The sequence below is a fragment of the Leptonychotes weddellii genome, chromosome 2 (genome assembly GCF_054177405.1).
Source record: "Leptonychotes weddellii isolate Sample4059 chromosome 2, ASM5417740v2, whole genome shotgun sequence".
NCBI classification, from domain to species: domain Eukaryota; kingdom Metazoa; phylum Chordata; class Mammalia; order Carnivora; family Phocidae; genus Leptonychotes; species Leptonychotes weddellii.
Window position 1 is genome coordinate 116466389 of NC_138370.1, and position 15459 is coordinate 116481847.

General features: G+C 36.6%; 1 protein-coding gene and 1 long non-coding RNA gene across 10 annotated transcripts in view; one reads left to right on the forward strand and one right to left on the reverse strand.

Annotated features, from left to right (window-relative positions):
• Positions 1–15459, forward strand: part of WDFY3 (WD repeat and FYVE domain containing 3) — a 261467-nt gene that overhangs the window by 176302 nt on the left and 69706 nt on the right. For 8 of the 9 annotated variants that reach the window (XM_081812198.1, XM_081812197.1, XM_081812195.1 and 5 more), the window contains 7 exons: positions 392–486; positions 3901–4021; positions 4859–5076; positions 8843–9078; positions 10256–10390; positions 13249–13428; positions 14790–15023. In XM_081812198.1, the coding sequence (XP_081668324.1) occupies positions 392–486; positions 3901–4021; positions 4859–5076; positions 8843–9078; positions 10256–10390; positions 13249–13428; positions 14790–15023 (1219 nt within the window). The remainder of the gene's footprint in view (positions 1–391; positions 487–3900; positions 4022–4858; positions 5077–8842; positions 9079–10255; positions 10391–13248; positions 13429–14789; positions 15024–15459) is intronic. The other variant, XM_081812199.1, reaches the window with a different exon arrangement.
• The window catches only part of LOC145720173 (uncharacterized), a 57015-nt gene that overhangs the window by 37233 nt on the left and 4323 nt on the right, over positions 1–15459 (reverse strand). Inside the window, exon 3 of the long non-coding RNA XR_014142960.1 lies at positions 762–810. This is a non-coding gene — a long non-coding RNA (uncharacterized LOC145720173). The remainder of the gene's footprint in view (positions 1–761; positions 811–15459) is intronic.

A 15459-nucleotide genomic window follows, 5' to 3' on the forward strand; every position in this document is an offset into this window, starting at 1 on the left:
GTAAGATTAAACACTGATAGAGCCAGGATTTTAACATTACCTGTGTTTCCAAAACCCAAGTTCTTCATTACTAGGCTACATATAGATAATGTTAGGACACTGATTTGGATCACACTGTTTGGTTCTTAAAAGTATATTAAAGGACTCGTATTTCTGGAGAAATATTTTGCCCTATGTTTTAAAACATTGTAACATATAACGGGTTAATTGCAATGGTCGAGGGGAAGTAAAACAAATACAGTCATCTAAAGGTGTCACAGTAAAAAATCAGATAAAACAAGAAGTACTATTTTTTTTTCATTTCTTTGTGTTTTATTTCTTTTTTTTGTTTGTTTATTTGTTTTGGGGAAAGAGAAACCTGAAATCTGTAACTTTTTTCTTGTATTTAAAGGTTTGGCCAGTTTATTTCTTCTACTTTACCGACATTTGCAGTTTGTGAGAAATTTGTAGTTATGGAAATAAACAATGAAGAAAAGCTTGATACTGGTGAGTCAAGAATGGAGCTTGAAAACTAATTACTATGCCCTGTTTTCTGGCACAATTTAGAATTATATGTGATGCTATTATATTACTTCTCTCCTTATATTACTTTTCATGGTCTTGCACAGATGTATTTGTCTTAAGTCAAGCCTGTACAGTATGCAGAAATACAGAATTACCTATGGAATTTAATAGGGTGTGAATTTTACTTAAAAACTAAAATCTTTCCTGGAGATGGGTAGAGAGATGGGTGAAGTAAGGAGGATTAAGAGTACGCTCACCTTGATGAGCACTGAGAACAATGTGTAGAATTGTTGAATCATTGTACACCTGAAACCAATAAAATACTGGATGTTAATTTTACGTAAATTTGAAAACAAAAACTCTTAAAGCAGTAAAAAAGAGAAGTCACAGGGATGAAAGGTACAGCTTAGGAAATATAGTCAGTGATACGATAATAGTGACCGAGGTAGCTCCACGTGTGATTGAACATAGCAGAGCATACATAGTTGTAAAATCACTGTGTAAAAAAATTAAAAATAGAATAAATTAATTAAATCTTTCCTATCAGAGGATTCATAGCAGTTTTCCTTTAAATAGCAAACTATTCTGTGATTTTTGAACATTGATTAATTTTTTAAAATACATCTCTTCAGAAACAGATACTTGCTATGATGAATTGTATCTATATAACTTACTTTCATTTTCCTATTAAATATTTAGTAGTCACTTACGGAAAAGGCATTTTACTAGAATCAGTTTATGTAAGTATAAAATAAAAATAGTCTCAAATTGTGGGATTCTGGGCCCATGATAACCACTTTTTTTTTTTTTTAAGGTTTATTTATTTGAGAGAGAGAGAGAGAGAGAGACCATGAGCAGGGGGTGGAGCAGAGGGGGAGGGAGAGAGAATCTCAAGCAGACTCCCTGCTGAGAGTGCAGCCTGATGACATGGGGCTCAATCCCAGGACCCTGAGATCATGATCTGAGCTGAAATCAAAATTTGGATTCAACTGACTGAGCCACCCAGGCGTCCCCACCTTTTTTTTTTTTTTCCAGCCTTTCTTCATTTGGTACATATTTTTCCCCCTCTTTTCTATATTTTTCCTTTTATGTTCTAGGATAGGAGATTTGTTTGGAAAACATTGAAAGAACCTTTTAGATTGACTTGTAATTAAATTCACAATATCTTATATTTGTCAGCATTATTTACATTATTATCCTGTTACTTTATTCCAAAATCATATCACATAAATGACTTCCCTTGGGCTACTGTTCACATGGACAGAGGAGAAGTAATACTGCTGAATCAGTGCCTCACAAAGGTGTTCTCCATGTTGGCTACACCATCTGGGGCACAGCCTCTCTGGTGCTTCATGAATAAGAAGAGAAAGTGTTATAATCATGTTTTTCAAAAGAGAACCTAAGATTTGGGAGCCTCGGTGATTTCCTGCAAATTATAGCAGAACATAAGGCTGCTTCTGACCACTCATCTACTGCCTACTCATTTGGAACAATGTTGATATTTCTTTGGTAAAGCAAAGCAGTGGATGAAAAGCATAAAGATAAAATCAATGTATAACACTTACTGAGTGCTTAATACCTGCCATGCACTGTTTAAGTGCTTTTTATATTCTTGTAACAATCCTATGAAATAGGTATTACTGTTATCCTGGTTTTACAAGGGAAGAAACTAAGGCCCAGAAAGATTAAGTAAAAGAAATTTACCTGAGATCATGCTACTTGCATTTGAACCCAGGTAATCCAAACTAACATTGTAAGCTTTTTAACCACTATGTTTTACTACCATATGCAAGGATTATTTCTTAGCTCTGAATTAATATAAGCCAAGTAAATAGGTATTAGCGAAAGTCCTTTAAAAATCTCAGAAATATATAACGCTTATTTCAAATATAAAAAGAGGTAAGAAAAATATTTCTCTAGTCTCTATATTTCTTGCTGGCTGTTGAATTCAATTAGCACAACTAGTGTAAAATTTTCTTTGAGAAGAGCACAATAGTGGAGATGTATAAATTGCTAAGTTTTTCTGTTGATCTGCCAAGTTAATGAGACTAATATTTTCGTCACTTCCTTGCCATTTGAATTAATAAAGTCAGAAGTACATTACTGGTCTTGTTAGTATAGGGCATTTGCTGTTTACTTGATATGGACTGAAGACTATATTAACTATAATAAGATCTAAAAAATTAAAACCATAGTTTTTTTTATTTGAAGTCATTTATACAGCATTCAGGATACACCTACAAAAAAGAAAATGACTTGAATAATAATGCTGAACAGCAATATAATAGTCAGTGCAAAATAAAATAGCATAAAAGTGTAGTGCAGTGTGGAAGAAAACAGCAGTCTGAGTGGGAAGAAGTTAAGCTAGAAATTCAGAGTTTATTGTTTTACATTATATTTGAAAATTAGGGGTAGCAAAACTGACAGAAAACTAGACATAAGTGTAAGGAGAATTTTTCGTTTCTGTGTGGATCGCCATTTTACTGAAAAATAATTGAAAAGGAAATAATTGAAAGGAAGTAATCTTTATCTCAATTTAGGTTGTATGGTATGTTTTTAATAAAACAATTTATAAAATACCAGTCTTACCTCTTAGAAGAGAAGGGAATCTGGAGTTCCCCTTGGTAAGCTTGAAGCACCCTTCCCAGTGATTAAGGCACAAAATTAGCAGTTTAAAAGACAATGTTTAAAGGTAAAAAGAATCCCTTTCCCAAGCAAGTAAAAAGCAAATGACTGTGGTAAGTCAAAGTTTAGCCTGAGCTTCAATTCTAGAATAAAGGAAGGCATGGGGATTGTGACTTACCAAGCCATAGCCCATCATGTCAGGCCTGGACCTTGAACTCTGCGCCATGGATGCCCAGTCCTGTGTGCTTCCAGCACTATCCATTGAGAACCATAAGCTCTCTGTTTTCTTCCCTTTCTTTTCCAGTTTCTCTGTGCATTTGTGTGCCTTTATCGCTCTTCTATGCTATTTAATTCTAAGTCTCCTTTATGTATTACATTTATTGAATAGTTTATGCTTCCTATTTTTCATTTTTAAATCTGGTAAATGTAACTGTTTATATCCTTCAAGACGAAACTGGAAATTAAGGATTTGGATTGTTATTTTTATCCATGTGACTACTTTAACTCTATTGGTGGCGGGTAAATATGTAAGAAAGGTTTACAGCCTTTTATAACTTGTTTAGACAATGTCAAATATAAATGAACAATTTTCAGGATTCTAAAGAGAAGTGAGTTAATGAACCCTTTTGCTTGTCCACTCTAGTGGAAAGTACTCCTAGAGAAAATGTTTTCTAAAAGATGTATTTTTCAGTGAGATTTCCTAGGACAGTGTTGTGTATTTTATACTGTGTTATCTACTAAGGCAATTTAATGTATATTTTTTCGTTGTAGGAACTGAAGAAGAGTTTGGAGGTCTTGTATCTGCTAATCTTATACTTTTGAGGAACAGACTTCTAGATATCTTGCTAAAACTAGTTTACACATCTAAAGAAAAGACAAGCATTAATTTGCAGTAAGTAAAATTTTCTTAGAATTGATGGTACCAGGTGCTATTACTAGTTAATTCATAGTAGAGAAAAGAAAGAATTGCTATTGACTTTTTTTTTTTTTAAAGATTTTATTTATTTATTTGACAGAGAGAGACACAGCCAGAGAGGGAACACAAGCAGGGAGAGTGGGAGAGGGAGAAGCAGGCTTCCCGCTGAGCAGGGAGCCCGATGTGGGACTCAATCCCAGGACCCTGGGATCATGACCTGAGCCGAAGGCAGACGCTTAACGACTGAGCCACGCAGGCGCCCTGCTATTGACTTTTAATAGATTTTTTGAACCCTGCAATTTATAGTATCTTGAGAACACAACCTAGTCTTTTTTTTTTTTTTTAAAGATTTTATTTATTTATTTGACAGAGAGAGACACAGCGAGAGAGGGAACACAAGCAGGGGGAGTGGGAGAGGGAGAAGCAGGGTTCCCGCGGAGCAGGGAGCCCGATATGGGGCTCGATCCCAGGACCCTGGGATCATGACCTGAGCCGAAGGCAGACTCTTAACAACTGGCCACCCAGGCGCCCCTAGTCTTTTTTTTTTTTTTTAAAGATTTTATTTATTTCTTTGACAGAGAGACCGCGAGAGAGGGACCACAAGCAGGAGGAGTGGGAGAGGGAGAAGCAGGCTTCCCACAGAGCAGGATCCCAGGACCCTGGGATCATGACTTGAGCTAAAGGCAGATGCTTAACAGTTGAGCCACTCAGGCACCCCGAACAAAACGTAGTCTTACTTTTTTAAATTTTGAGTCCTAATCCTTGAAATTAATGTTCTGTTTTTGTCTTCTTAATTCATCTGCCTTTAAATAGAGCTTGTGAAGAACTGGTCAGGACACTGGGTTTTGACTGGATTATGATGTTTATGGAAGAACACTTGCATTCCACCACAGTTACGGCAGCCATGAGGATTCTTGTTGTGCTACTGAGTAATCAGTCTATCCTCATCAAGTTTAAGGAAGGACTCAGCGGTGGAGGGTGGCTGGAACAGACAGATTCTGTCTTAACTAATAAGATCGGAACTGTATTAGGTATGGGACTTAACATCAGCTGCTTTAAAATAAGCTCTCTTGTACTCTTGTATTTTGTATTTAAGTCTGATCAAAGCTTATACTCTTCAGTTTATCTGACAGTCATTAAGAATCATGAGTTTTTTAAAAAGATTTTGAGAGAGAGAGAGAACAAGTGAAAGGGAGAGGGAGAAGCAGACTCCCTGCTGAGCAGGGAGCCCAATTTGGGGCCCCATCCCAGGACCCCAAGATCATGACCTGAGCTGAAGTCAGACGCTTAACTGACTGAGCCTAACTGACTGAGCCACCCACATGCCCCAGAGTCATGAATTTTGATGAATGAACAAATGAATAAAAAGCTTAGGTTCACATTTGGCTTTTTAAATTACAAATCAAATTGAAGTCAGACACAGGATATTAAAGATGTGAAAACTCAAGGGAATTCCTTATGATCTTTTTGTTCTATAATTCCCTTTCTGATCTATAAGTAGGTAATTAGCAAATTATTAAAACTAAATTAATAGTATTTTGAGTGCTAATTCTGTGCCAGTTACTAAATATTTTCATTTTCACAATAACTTACTTTCACAATAGTCCCATGAGGTATAAATAACTGTCATACCCATTTTAGAGATGAGAAAACCAAGGCATGGGGTGAAGTCACTTGTTAGCTAGGAAGTGTCAAAAATTGAATCCAGGTCGATTAGATCCAAAACCCGTGCTTTTAAGTTATGTTATATTGCTTCTCAAATATTTAAGCTCAGAGTTTTAGCCAAAGTTCCCTATTCTCTGCTTGCTAGTTCTGTGCTGTTTTCAACATAGAACTGAGCATTTACGTAATATTAGAAGATTATAGTTTCCTATGTTAGATTCATTTGAACTGCTGTATTTCTGTTCATATTAATGATCTTATTTTGGAAATATATATATTTAAAATAATGTTTTTATTGAAAATTATAGTCATTCACTTCTTAAAGTATTTTTAATTCAAGCATTTTAAAAATATATTTGTCTTTATAACATCACGTTTTAAAATCATATGTAATTGTATTCTGGAATAAGCATCAAGAATATATGTTTGCCCTTGTCAATTAGGGATCCAAATTGAATATGTAATTTATCTGTTAAAAAAAAAAATGTAAAAGCATCAATACCTAGGTGCTGCCTGCACTGCGTTCTCAAATATCAAAGAAAATGATAGGAAGACAGTTTTTACCACGTAAGATTATTTTCTTGTTATTTCACATTGGAAAATATCTGAAGAAAGTTTGTAATGAAGAAAGGAATTCACTGTGAAATGATTTCTCAAGAAAATTGTTGGCTTTAAAATGCGTATTCTAAATTATCATTATATATACTTTTATGATCTTAAAAATCACTATTTTGCATTGACCCTAGGGGAGGGATATAGCCTACAAATGTTATTATTATGAACAGTTTGGTAACAAGGGATTTCACTTATTGACCTTAATGATAGCTGCTAGGAGTGAATGTGAGTTCTGCTGAATGTGACAGTTCTAAATGCTAACCGACTGCACTGCTTCTCATTGAAGTTCAAAACCACAGTGGTGATAACACCTTACTAAGATTCATACAGCACATTGTGGTTTGCCAAAGTCTTTTTAACATGTATCATCTCATTTGGGCTTCATGATTCTGGAGACAGGTATATATTTTATGGATATAAGTTATACTTTATAGGCAATAAACCTAGTAAATAAAAATTAAGGGTTTCTCTAATTAGGAAAGTAAGACTGTTAAATGCGTAAGGTTTCTGAGTCTGACAGTAATAGTGTTTACGTAACTGTCTTCTGAGTGTTAATCCTGTTCTTTTGTCTGTCCTGTATCACTTCAGTAATATCAGAAAAAGGTGCTTTTTCCACATCTGATCTTAGAATTTATTTGTCCTTCATTGATACCTGCTTAGAAATTGCAATATGCTGCTCTTGTTCTGAAAGAGAAATCTAAGAATTTAAGTTTAATTTAAATTTGATTCAATTTAATTTCCCTGAATACCTGTGTGATAACACACATACATGTATTTGTATACATACGTACATATATATATCTCATATAATTTGGTTCTATTTCTCTTTGATGTGATGAGCAACCTAATGTCTTTGAATGTTTTATTCACGTTTATTAGTTTTTGTCAAATTTTTCTTTATAAAATACCTTCAGTGTAGCTGTTACTTGAATCTAAATTAAGGCTTAATTGTTAGTAACATACTAAGTATTCCTTAAGATTAATTGTAGGGAAAAATAGAGTGTGAGAATTTAGAAAGGACAATAAATGCTGGTACTGGTTTTCATTTAGGACCTGCAATTTATTCAAAATTTATTTTCCTGTTTAATGTATAAAATGCCACTTTATGTCCTCTGACTTGTTAAAGCTCAAGACTTTTTTATACTGATAACTTCACTTAAAATTCACTATAAGCAAAAATCACCAGTGTCCTAATGCAGCCAGACTCTCAGAAATGTGGTGATGTCATTAGGAAGGCCAAGGGAGACAGTGCAACTTTACAGACTCTGAAATAGAGACATCAGGCTCAAGTCCCAGTGCCACCTCTCTTCAACTTGGTGACTTTGAACAAATTGCCTATTTTCCATGTTATAAAAAGGATCATAGCAATTTCTAGCTCACACATTCATTGTGTTTGAGAAATGAGATGATCTATGAAAGAGGTTGGTAAATTGCTCTATGATTTTTTAATTAGAACATACTTCAGAAGATTAATTCACATCACGCTAAGCAATTGGTTAGGATGAAATCATTAAAAAGCTAGCTAGACACAAATTTGTTTTATTATTATAAATAGTAGCAAGTACGTGCTCACTTCATCCTAGAAAAAACAAATTGGAGGGAAAAAAAATGAATATTCATTTGAAATAAAAATTGCCTCAAAGTAAAAATCAATCCTTCATCTCTTGGTTGCTATTCACACAAGTTTCACATTGAAACTCTGGCCAACGTTTATTCTGTGCCGAGCGCCGCACTAGGTTTGGGAAGGCGAAAGAACTGAGCAAAAGAACTGAATGTTCGAGTTGTATCCTGATTAGTTCTATAACAGAGGGAGCGGCATTGATAGAAAGGCTGATGCTGTGTAAGCCACATCAGTCAGCACTGACCCTCTCCTAGTTGATCTGTGTTTCTTTGAAGAGCCCTGCATGTTCAGATAGCCCCAGTCTCAGCAGGCTCCCATTTGCTGTCCCAGCGCCGGGCAGCTTTCCAGCAGAATTACAGATCATGTTGTGAGGAAAGATTATTGTGCTTATTTATTTTGTCTAGTCTCAAAACTTGTAGATAATTTACAGTTAACTAGTTTAACAGGATCCAGGGCAAATGACATATATTAACTAAGTATGGTTAATTATAATTATACGCTAAATATAATGACAGCAATTTTCGTTTCTTAAGATACATTTTTGTAGCATCCTAAATTTTGGCTACGTTTTGAATTTTACTTTCTTCTTAGGGAAATGTTAGAGCTCGTTTGAGGGCATTCTTTTAATGCATAGAATTTATATTACCTCTCGTATCTGATTGTCTCCAGTATTTTTCAAGACCTGTTTTCTAAGAGACAGGCTTGCTGAAATCAGAGATAGTAAAGGAGAACTTTTAACTGGAAGATTAATTCAACAATGGAATTAGTTAATTGCCTGTATTAATATGGATGTTCTGGAGAGAAATGTCACATATACTGAATTACTCCTTTCTTTGTTAATACAGCGTGACAATCAATTATTCATTTTGTACTTACTGTTACATTTCCTCTCCTCTTAGGATTCAATGTGGGCAGGAGTGCTGGCGGGAGATCGACGGTCAGGGAGATTAACCGGGATGCTTGTCATTTTCCTGGTTTCCCAGTTCTTCAGTCATTCCTTCCTAAACACACTAATGTCCCTGCTCTCTATTTTCTCCTCATGGCATTGTTTCTGCAGCAGCCAGTTAGTGAGCTGCCTGAGAACCTGCAGGTCAGTGTGCCTGTCATCAGCAGCCGATGTAAGCAGGGTTGCCAGGTAGGAATTATCTAGTAAGGCGTAAGTGTAATTATATGTGCCGGAAAAATCACCGTATGGTGATGGGTTACTCACAGTAAAACCAAAGGGATTCCATCCCTTTCTCATGTTTAGGATTTGATTTGGGAAGAAAAATCTGAAGATACTATAGAAAACTTTCACAAAAAGAAGTCCTTTTTCCCTATTTGGTGTTTTTTTTTTTTTTTTACTCTGTATGATCCTGTATGCATAAAGACTGGGTGATATTTGGTAATCTGAAGAATTCGAGTTATGTGATTTTATCTAGAAGTATAATGTCATTTCTGTAGAACTGAAAATAGAGTGGTGTGTATACCATGAATTAATTGGATAGGATTCTTAGTACAAGTTCTGATTACAAAAATATTTTTAATTTCTTAATGATAGATGACATCCACTTTAGGAAAACACTAAGGCTTTATTTGAATACTGTTGTGGATATCTATATATAGCTTATGTTTGTGGCACTGCGAAGACTTAGGGATTCAGTTTTAAACCCAACTGCTATACTTCCATCCTAATGCCAAATGCTAATTCAAATCAATTCTAGTAATTGACAAAACCTTTTAAACGAAAACAAAGTCTGTACCCTTACATTAAGTCAGGATTCAGATTCAGCCTTAACAGAGTTTGTTGGTTATGTAATTTTTCAAAATAAGCATGACACCATAGTCATAAAATGTTATATAAAACAGCTATGAATAAGTCTCTTAAACTGATTTTTATTTCGTCAAATCTTATCTGTATGTAACCTAAAAGTGAATTAGAACATTGCCAAGAGAGGGGAAATAAGTGAGTCCCACATGCTCTTTTAAAAGATCCTGCTTAAAATCATCAGTCCTCTAACGTCATCTCCTGGCTAATTAGCATGTATTTTCTTTTTGTTTGTTTTCATAGAGAAAAAAAGTAGAAAACAATGTTTTTAGTACCTAAGACAGGATGATACATAGTATTCTCTTTTCTTTATAAATGTAAAAATTTACAAATTTTCAAAATTTAGGAGGGAGTAATGCTAGGTCTCTCTCTCTCTCTCCATCATTGATCACTTTGAAAAAACCCTAATTAGTCTCAAAGAAGTTACAGAATATTAGAACTTGTGAGGGTCTCTAGCTGAAAAAAATTGATAGTGGCTAATCTTCATTCACTTTGACCTCTGTAGTTTGATTTAGATTCCATTTGGACATTTATCTTTGGAGTTCCTGCCTCCAGTGGAACTGTGGTCTCTTCTATCCATAACGTGTGCACAGAAGCTGCTTTTTTATTATTGGGGATGCTCCGCAGCATGCTGAATTCAGTAAGTTTACAGAAATACTTAAACCTGCTGGTACTTCCTCCTGCCTGTCATATATTTTTTTTAAATAGAGGAATCCTTAGGTAACATGACTGTTATTAACTGCACGGTTACTGGAAGTTCAGCCTCTCAGTTTTGTTATCTCTACTGTAAGGATGGACTGTGTAGTTGATGAGACTCTGGAGCCCTGCTTGGGTTCAGAGCCTATGTCTGGTACTTAAGACATGCTAACCTCTATGTGCCTCAGTTTCCTCATGTATAAAATGCTGGTGATAAAGAGAACTGATCTCCTAGGTTTGCTGTGAGGATTTAATGAGGAGTTAGTATATACACAAAGCACTTACAAGAGTGCCTGGTATGTAGTAAGTGTCTTGTAAGTGTTAACTGATATTATTAGTGTCATAAAATGTATATTACAATGTATACATGTATGTAACAAATATATATTATTGTATATGTCCTTGCAATATGTTATTTGAACTTTGAAAATCACTTTCATTTAAAGGTTAAAAATGTATTTGTGTTGTATTTGTTTTTGTTTTTACTATTCTAATTATTTCTAACTTAGATATGAAGAATTGAAAGACTAAGTGACAAAATGTATATTCCTATTTATCTAACAGGGATACTGTGAATAATAGCTTAATTTGCTTACACAATTTAAGATCACATTGTAAAAGGAATTACTAACTAGACTGTTTGGATCATAAGTACTGGTGAACCTAATTTAGTCAAAACTATTCCTGTGTCATCTTAGAAAAGAACATTACTATTGTTTAATTTAGAATGCTTTGGGACTCTTGTTTCAGCTCCTTTTCATAAACAAACATAAAAATCTAAGTTAAAAAAAAAAAGTCACTCCCTGGGCAAGTATCAGAAGATCGGTATTGTTCATATATATTCTTTTTTCCCTTTTTTTTTTTTTTTAAAGATTTATTTAGGGCGCCTGGGTGGCTCAGTCGTTAGGCGTCTGCCTTCAGCTCAGGTCATGATCTCAGAGTCCTGGGATCGAGCCCCCCATCGGGCTCCCTGCTCTGTGGGAAGCCTGCTTCTCCCGCTCCCACTCCCCCTGCTTGTGTTCCCTCTCTTCGCTGTGTCTCTCTCTGTCAAATAAATAAAATCTTTAAAAAAAATAAAAAAATAAAAAATAAATAAAATAAAGATTTATTTATTTTAGAGAGAGCGAGTGCAGGAACGGGGGTGGGGGGAGGGGGAGGAGCAGACGGAGGAGGAGAGGGCAAGCAGACTCCACGATGAGCATGGAGCCCAATTCCAGACCAGAGATCATGACCTGAGCTAAAACCAAGAGTCAGATGCTTAACCAACTGAGCCACCCAGGCACCCCCTTTTTTCCTTTTTTATCATCATCGTTACAGCCGTAGTATTGCTCTTAAGGAAAGCACACTCCTGTGTGTCTCCTCTACTCCCAGTATTGTGCTCTAACACTACTTCACCTCTGACACTTCTGGTCACCAAATACGTGGGGGGTTTTGCCACACTAGCTGAGTGTCCAATGGCTCAGTTCAGTTCCGATGCTATCTACCTGGAGGTAGCCTCAGTCCCATATGACTGACCCCCTCCCCCGGCACGCCAGATGCCAATCACAAGTCCACGTTGTGACCTGTGCTTCTGACCTGCCAGTTAAAGATTGGAGGTTCCCATGACTCGGGAAAACATTTTACGTACTAGATTACCAGTTTATTATAAAAGGAGGTGACTCAGCAACAGCCAGTTGGAAGAGATGCAGAGGGTAAGATAAGGTGCAGAAGGGCACAGAGCTTCCATAGTCTCCACCTGCTGTTCTCCCAGCACCTTTGTGTGTTCACTGAACTAGCAGCTCTCCAAACCCTGTCCTTTAGGGTTTTTATGCAGGCTTCATTACATAGACATGATTGAGTCATCGACCATTGGTGATTGAACTCCCATCTCCAGCCCCTCTCCCCTCCCTAGAAGTTAGGGGTGCAGAGCTTTATTTTATTTTATTTTTAAAGATTTTATTTATTAGAGAGAGAGCACAGAGGGAGAGAGGGAGAAACAGACTCCCCGCTGAGCGGAGAGCCCAATGTGGGGCTTGATCCCAGGACTCTGAGATCATGACCTGAGCTGAGGGCAGACGCTTTAACCAACTGAGCCACCCAGGCGCCCGGGGGTGCAGAGCTTTAGTGCTGAAAGTTCCAGCCCTCTAGTGATGTGGTTGGTTCCCCTGGAAAGCCTCCATGTTTAGGGGCTTTCCAGAAGTCTTATCATTAACATTAACTCAGCCTGTGGTTGAAAGGCGTTTGTTATGATTAACAAAAGACACGCTTTATGGCTCTTCTTGCTTAGGACATTCTAAGGGTTTTAGTAGCACTGTGCCAGGAAAGGGATGGGACAAAGACCAAGTATGTATTTCTTATTATAAATCATAATATCACAGTTGCATGTGGTTGAAAGCATTGTTCCTGTCATTTTACATATGACAGTATGAGGCTCAGAAAGGTGAAGTAACTTCCCCATCTTTTACGTTACTCTTAACTCTCACGTGATGGAGGGTGGGACAGCTTTGTGGATAATACAGCCACATTGGCAGCAACTCTACTCATGTTGATAATGATAAATAATCAAAATCACTGACTCAAGTTACTGAGCTATGAGTACACCAATGAACAGACAAACATCCTGTCAGTTTCTAGGAGTACTGTTTTTGTTTTAGCTTATTTCTAGATTTGTTTTTGTATATTTGCTCACGTATGTGGTTCCTAAGAGTTCTGAACCATGAACATCTCAAGTTTTAGAAAAGTAGTGAGTAATGGATTTTTAAAGCAATTTTTAGCAGTGTCAGTTTTTCTAACATATTATTTCTTTTCCTGTCCCCATGACAGCCTTGGCAATCAGAAGAAGAGGGATCTTGGCTCCGAGAATATCCTGTGACCCTGATGCAGTTCTTTAGATACTTATATCACAACGTTCCCGACCTGGCTTCCATGTGGATGAGCCCTGACTTCCTGTGTGCATTAGCAGCCACGGTCTTCCCCTTCAACATTCGCCCTTACTCAGAGATGGTAGGAAAGGGGACAGGGCGGGGGGCAGGGGGGTATCAAACTGGAAATAGTCTGCTTAGTGGTTAGCAGGATTTTCTTCCCAGTCTTTTAAGCTTCTGACCAAGTTAAAGCCTCACCTCTCAGTTATTCTCTGGTGTCTCCTCCTCACACTCTCCTTCTGCTTTCCCCTAAAATAGCAGTGAACGCTGCTTCCTGTTTCATTTACTGTATTCTTGCAAGTCCCTGGTTAATCACTTCCCTCTCCAAGTCATTGTGGACCCATTTCTTACTTTACGTGCTTATAGCTGTGTCATTGTGAAATGTATCCAGGTTACAGAACTCTGGTCAGACCAGATTTGTCTCCACTTTCTTTATCTCAGGAATTAGGCATCTCCTGGACTTAGTCTTTACAAATTAATTATAGGAGTGGTTGTCTTTATACAAAAGTGAAATCTGTGTTTGTCTTTTTCGTTTAACCTTTCTTACTTTGTTCAGATTTTATTTTTTATATTCTATGCTAATTTAATAGAAAATTATTAGACTATAATCATAGGTAGTACAGGTACTTCTGTCCTTTAAGACAAAGCCCCAAAAACAGTTATTACTCTATATACTTTGGAATTTCATGATGTTTTCTCTTATTTCCACCACTTACTCTAGGGCCTGGAATAAACTACCTTGTTCATACTAATTTTTCTTCATGTATAAAGGTGAAAAGCTCATTATAAAACTGTGGGGAATTCTAGGAGAAAGACAAGCAAAACATATGACCTGGCTTGTTTCTAATTTTTAAATCCTAATTTTTTTGGTAAAAACAGACCTTAGGTCTCGACGTCTTTTCCTTGTCAGCAGCTTATAATCTGTCCTCTGGTCCTTCTTTTTTTTCTATTGGCTCAAAATTGGCTCTGGTTTTCTCATTGTTTGGTTTAGTTATCTGGGGTTTTTTTAATTTGCAAAAATGGATCAGCCCTTAGGTGCTACCATTGTGCCAGATCTTTATCTGAAATTCGGTGACATTTGACTTCTCCATAGGTATATTTCAGTATGCAAATATAGTCATTCTCATCATTTCATTTATTTTCGGTGCAGTTCTCCACAATAGAGCTAAAATTCAACATAAAAACAGGTACATGGTTAGTGGCTGGTCAGCTTAATATCAGAAAGAGCATGTGTTAGGTAACTGTGACCTATGGTTCCCAGTTGCTACCTTGAAATGAGAGTCAAATAAGCAAAGTGAAGTAATGTATTGAATAGCTTGATCTGAGGTAAATGTTGAAGAAAAGTACTGTTGCTGCTATAATTTGGTTTTTAGGAAACATGGAAATGAAAATATCACATAAAATCAAATACGACCAGCACATATTTCTGCTTGATTTTACCAGGTGACTGATCTTGACGATGAAGTTGGATCTCCAGCAGAAGAATTTAAAGCCTTTGCAGCAGACACAGGGATGAACAGAAGCCAGTCAGAATACTGCAATGTGGGCACGAAGACCTATCTGACCAATCACCCAGCGAAGAAGTTTGTTTTTGACTTCATGCGGGTCTTAATAATAGACAACCTCTGTCTTACTCCTGCCAGCAAGCAAACTCCACTAATTGATCTTTTGTTGGAGGTAAAGACAAAAAAATGCATTTACATCTCTTTTGTGTAGTTTTTCTAATTAGAACATTAATACCCAAGCACATTTGATGCCAGATACCTTTCAGATTTCATATTCTTCTGGGTTGTACAGACAGAACATACCACAGGCTATGGAAATTTTTTTTATCTCAGATGTGCTATATCCCCTAACGGTTTGTTTCTCTCCTTTCCATTCCCACAAGCGTATCCCTAATTCATCCTTTCCCTAGGCCAGGAATTGACAGACTCTTTCTGTAAAGGGCCAAATAGGAAATATTTCAAGCTTTGCAAGCCGTACAGTCTCTGTTACAGCTGTTCAACTAGATCATTATAGCCAGACAGCAGCCATTGACAGTACATAAATGAATGAGCATGGCTGTGTTTCAGTAAGACTTTGTCTACAAAAACAGACATAGGCTGGATTTAGC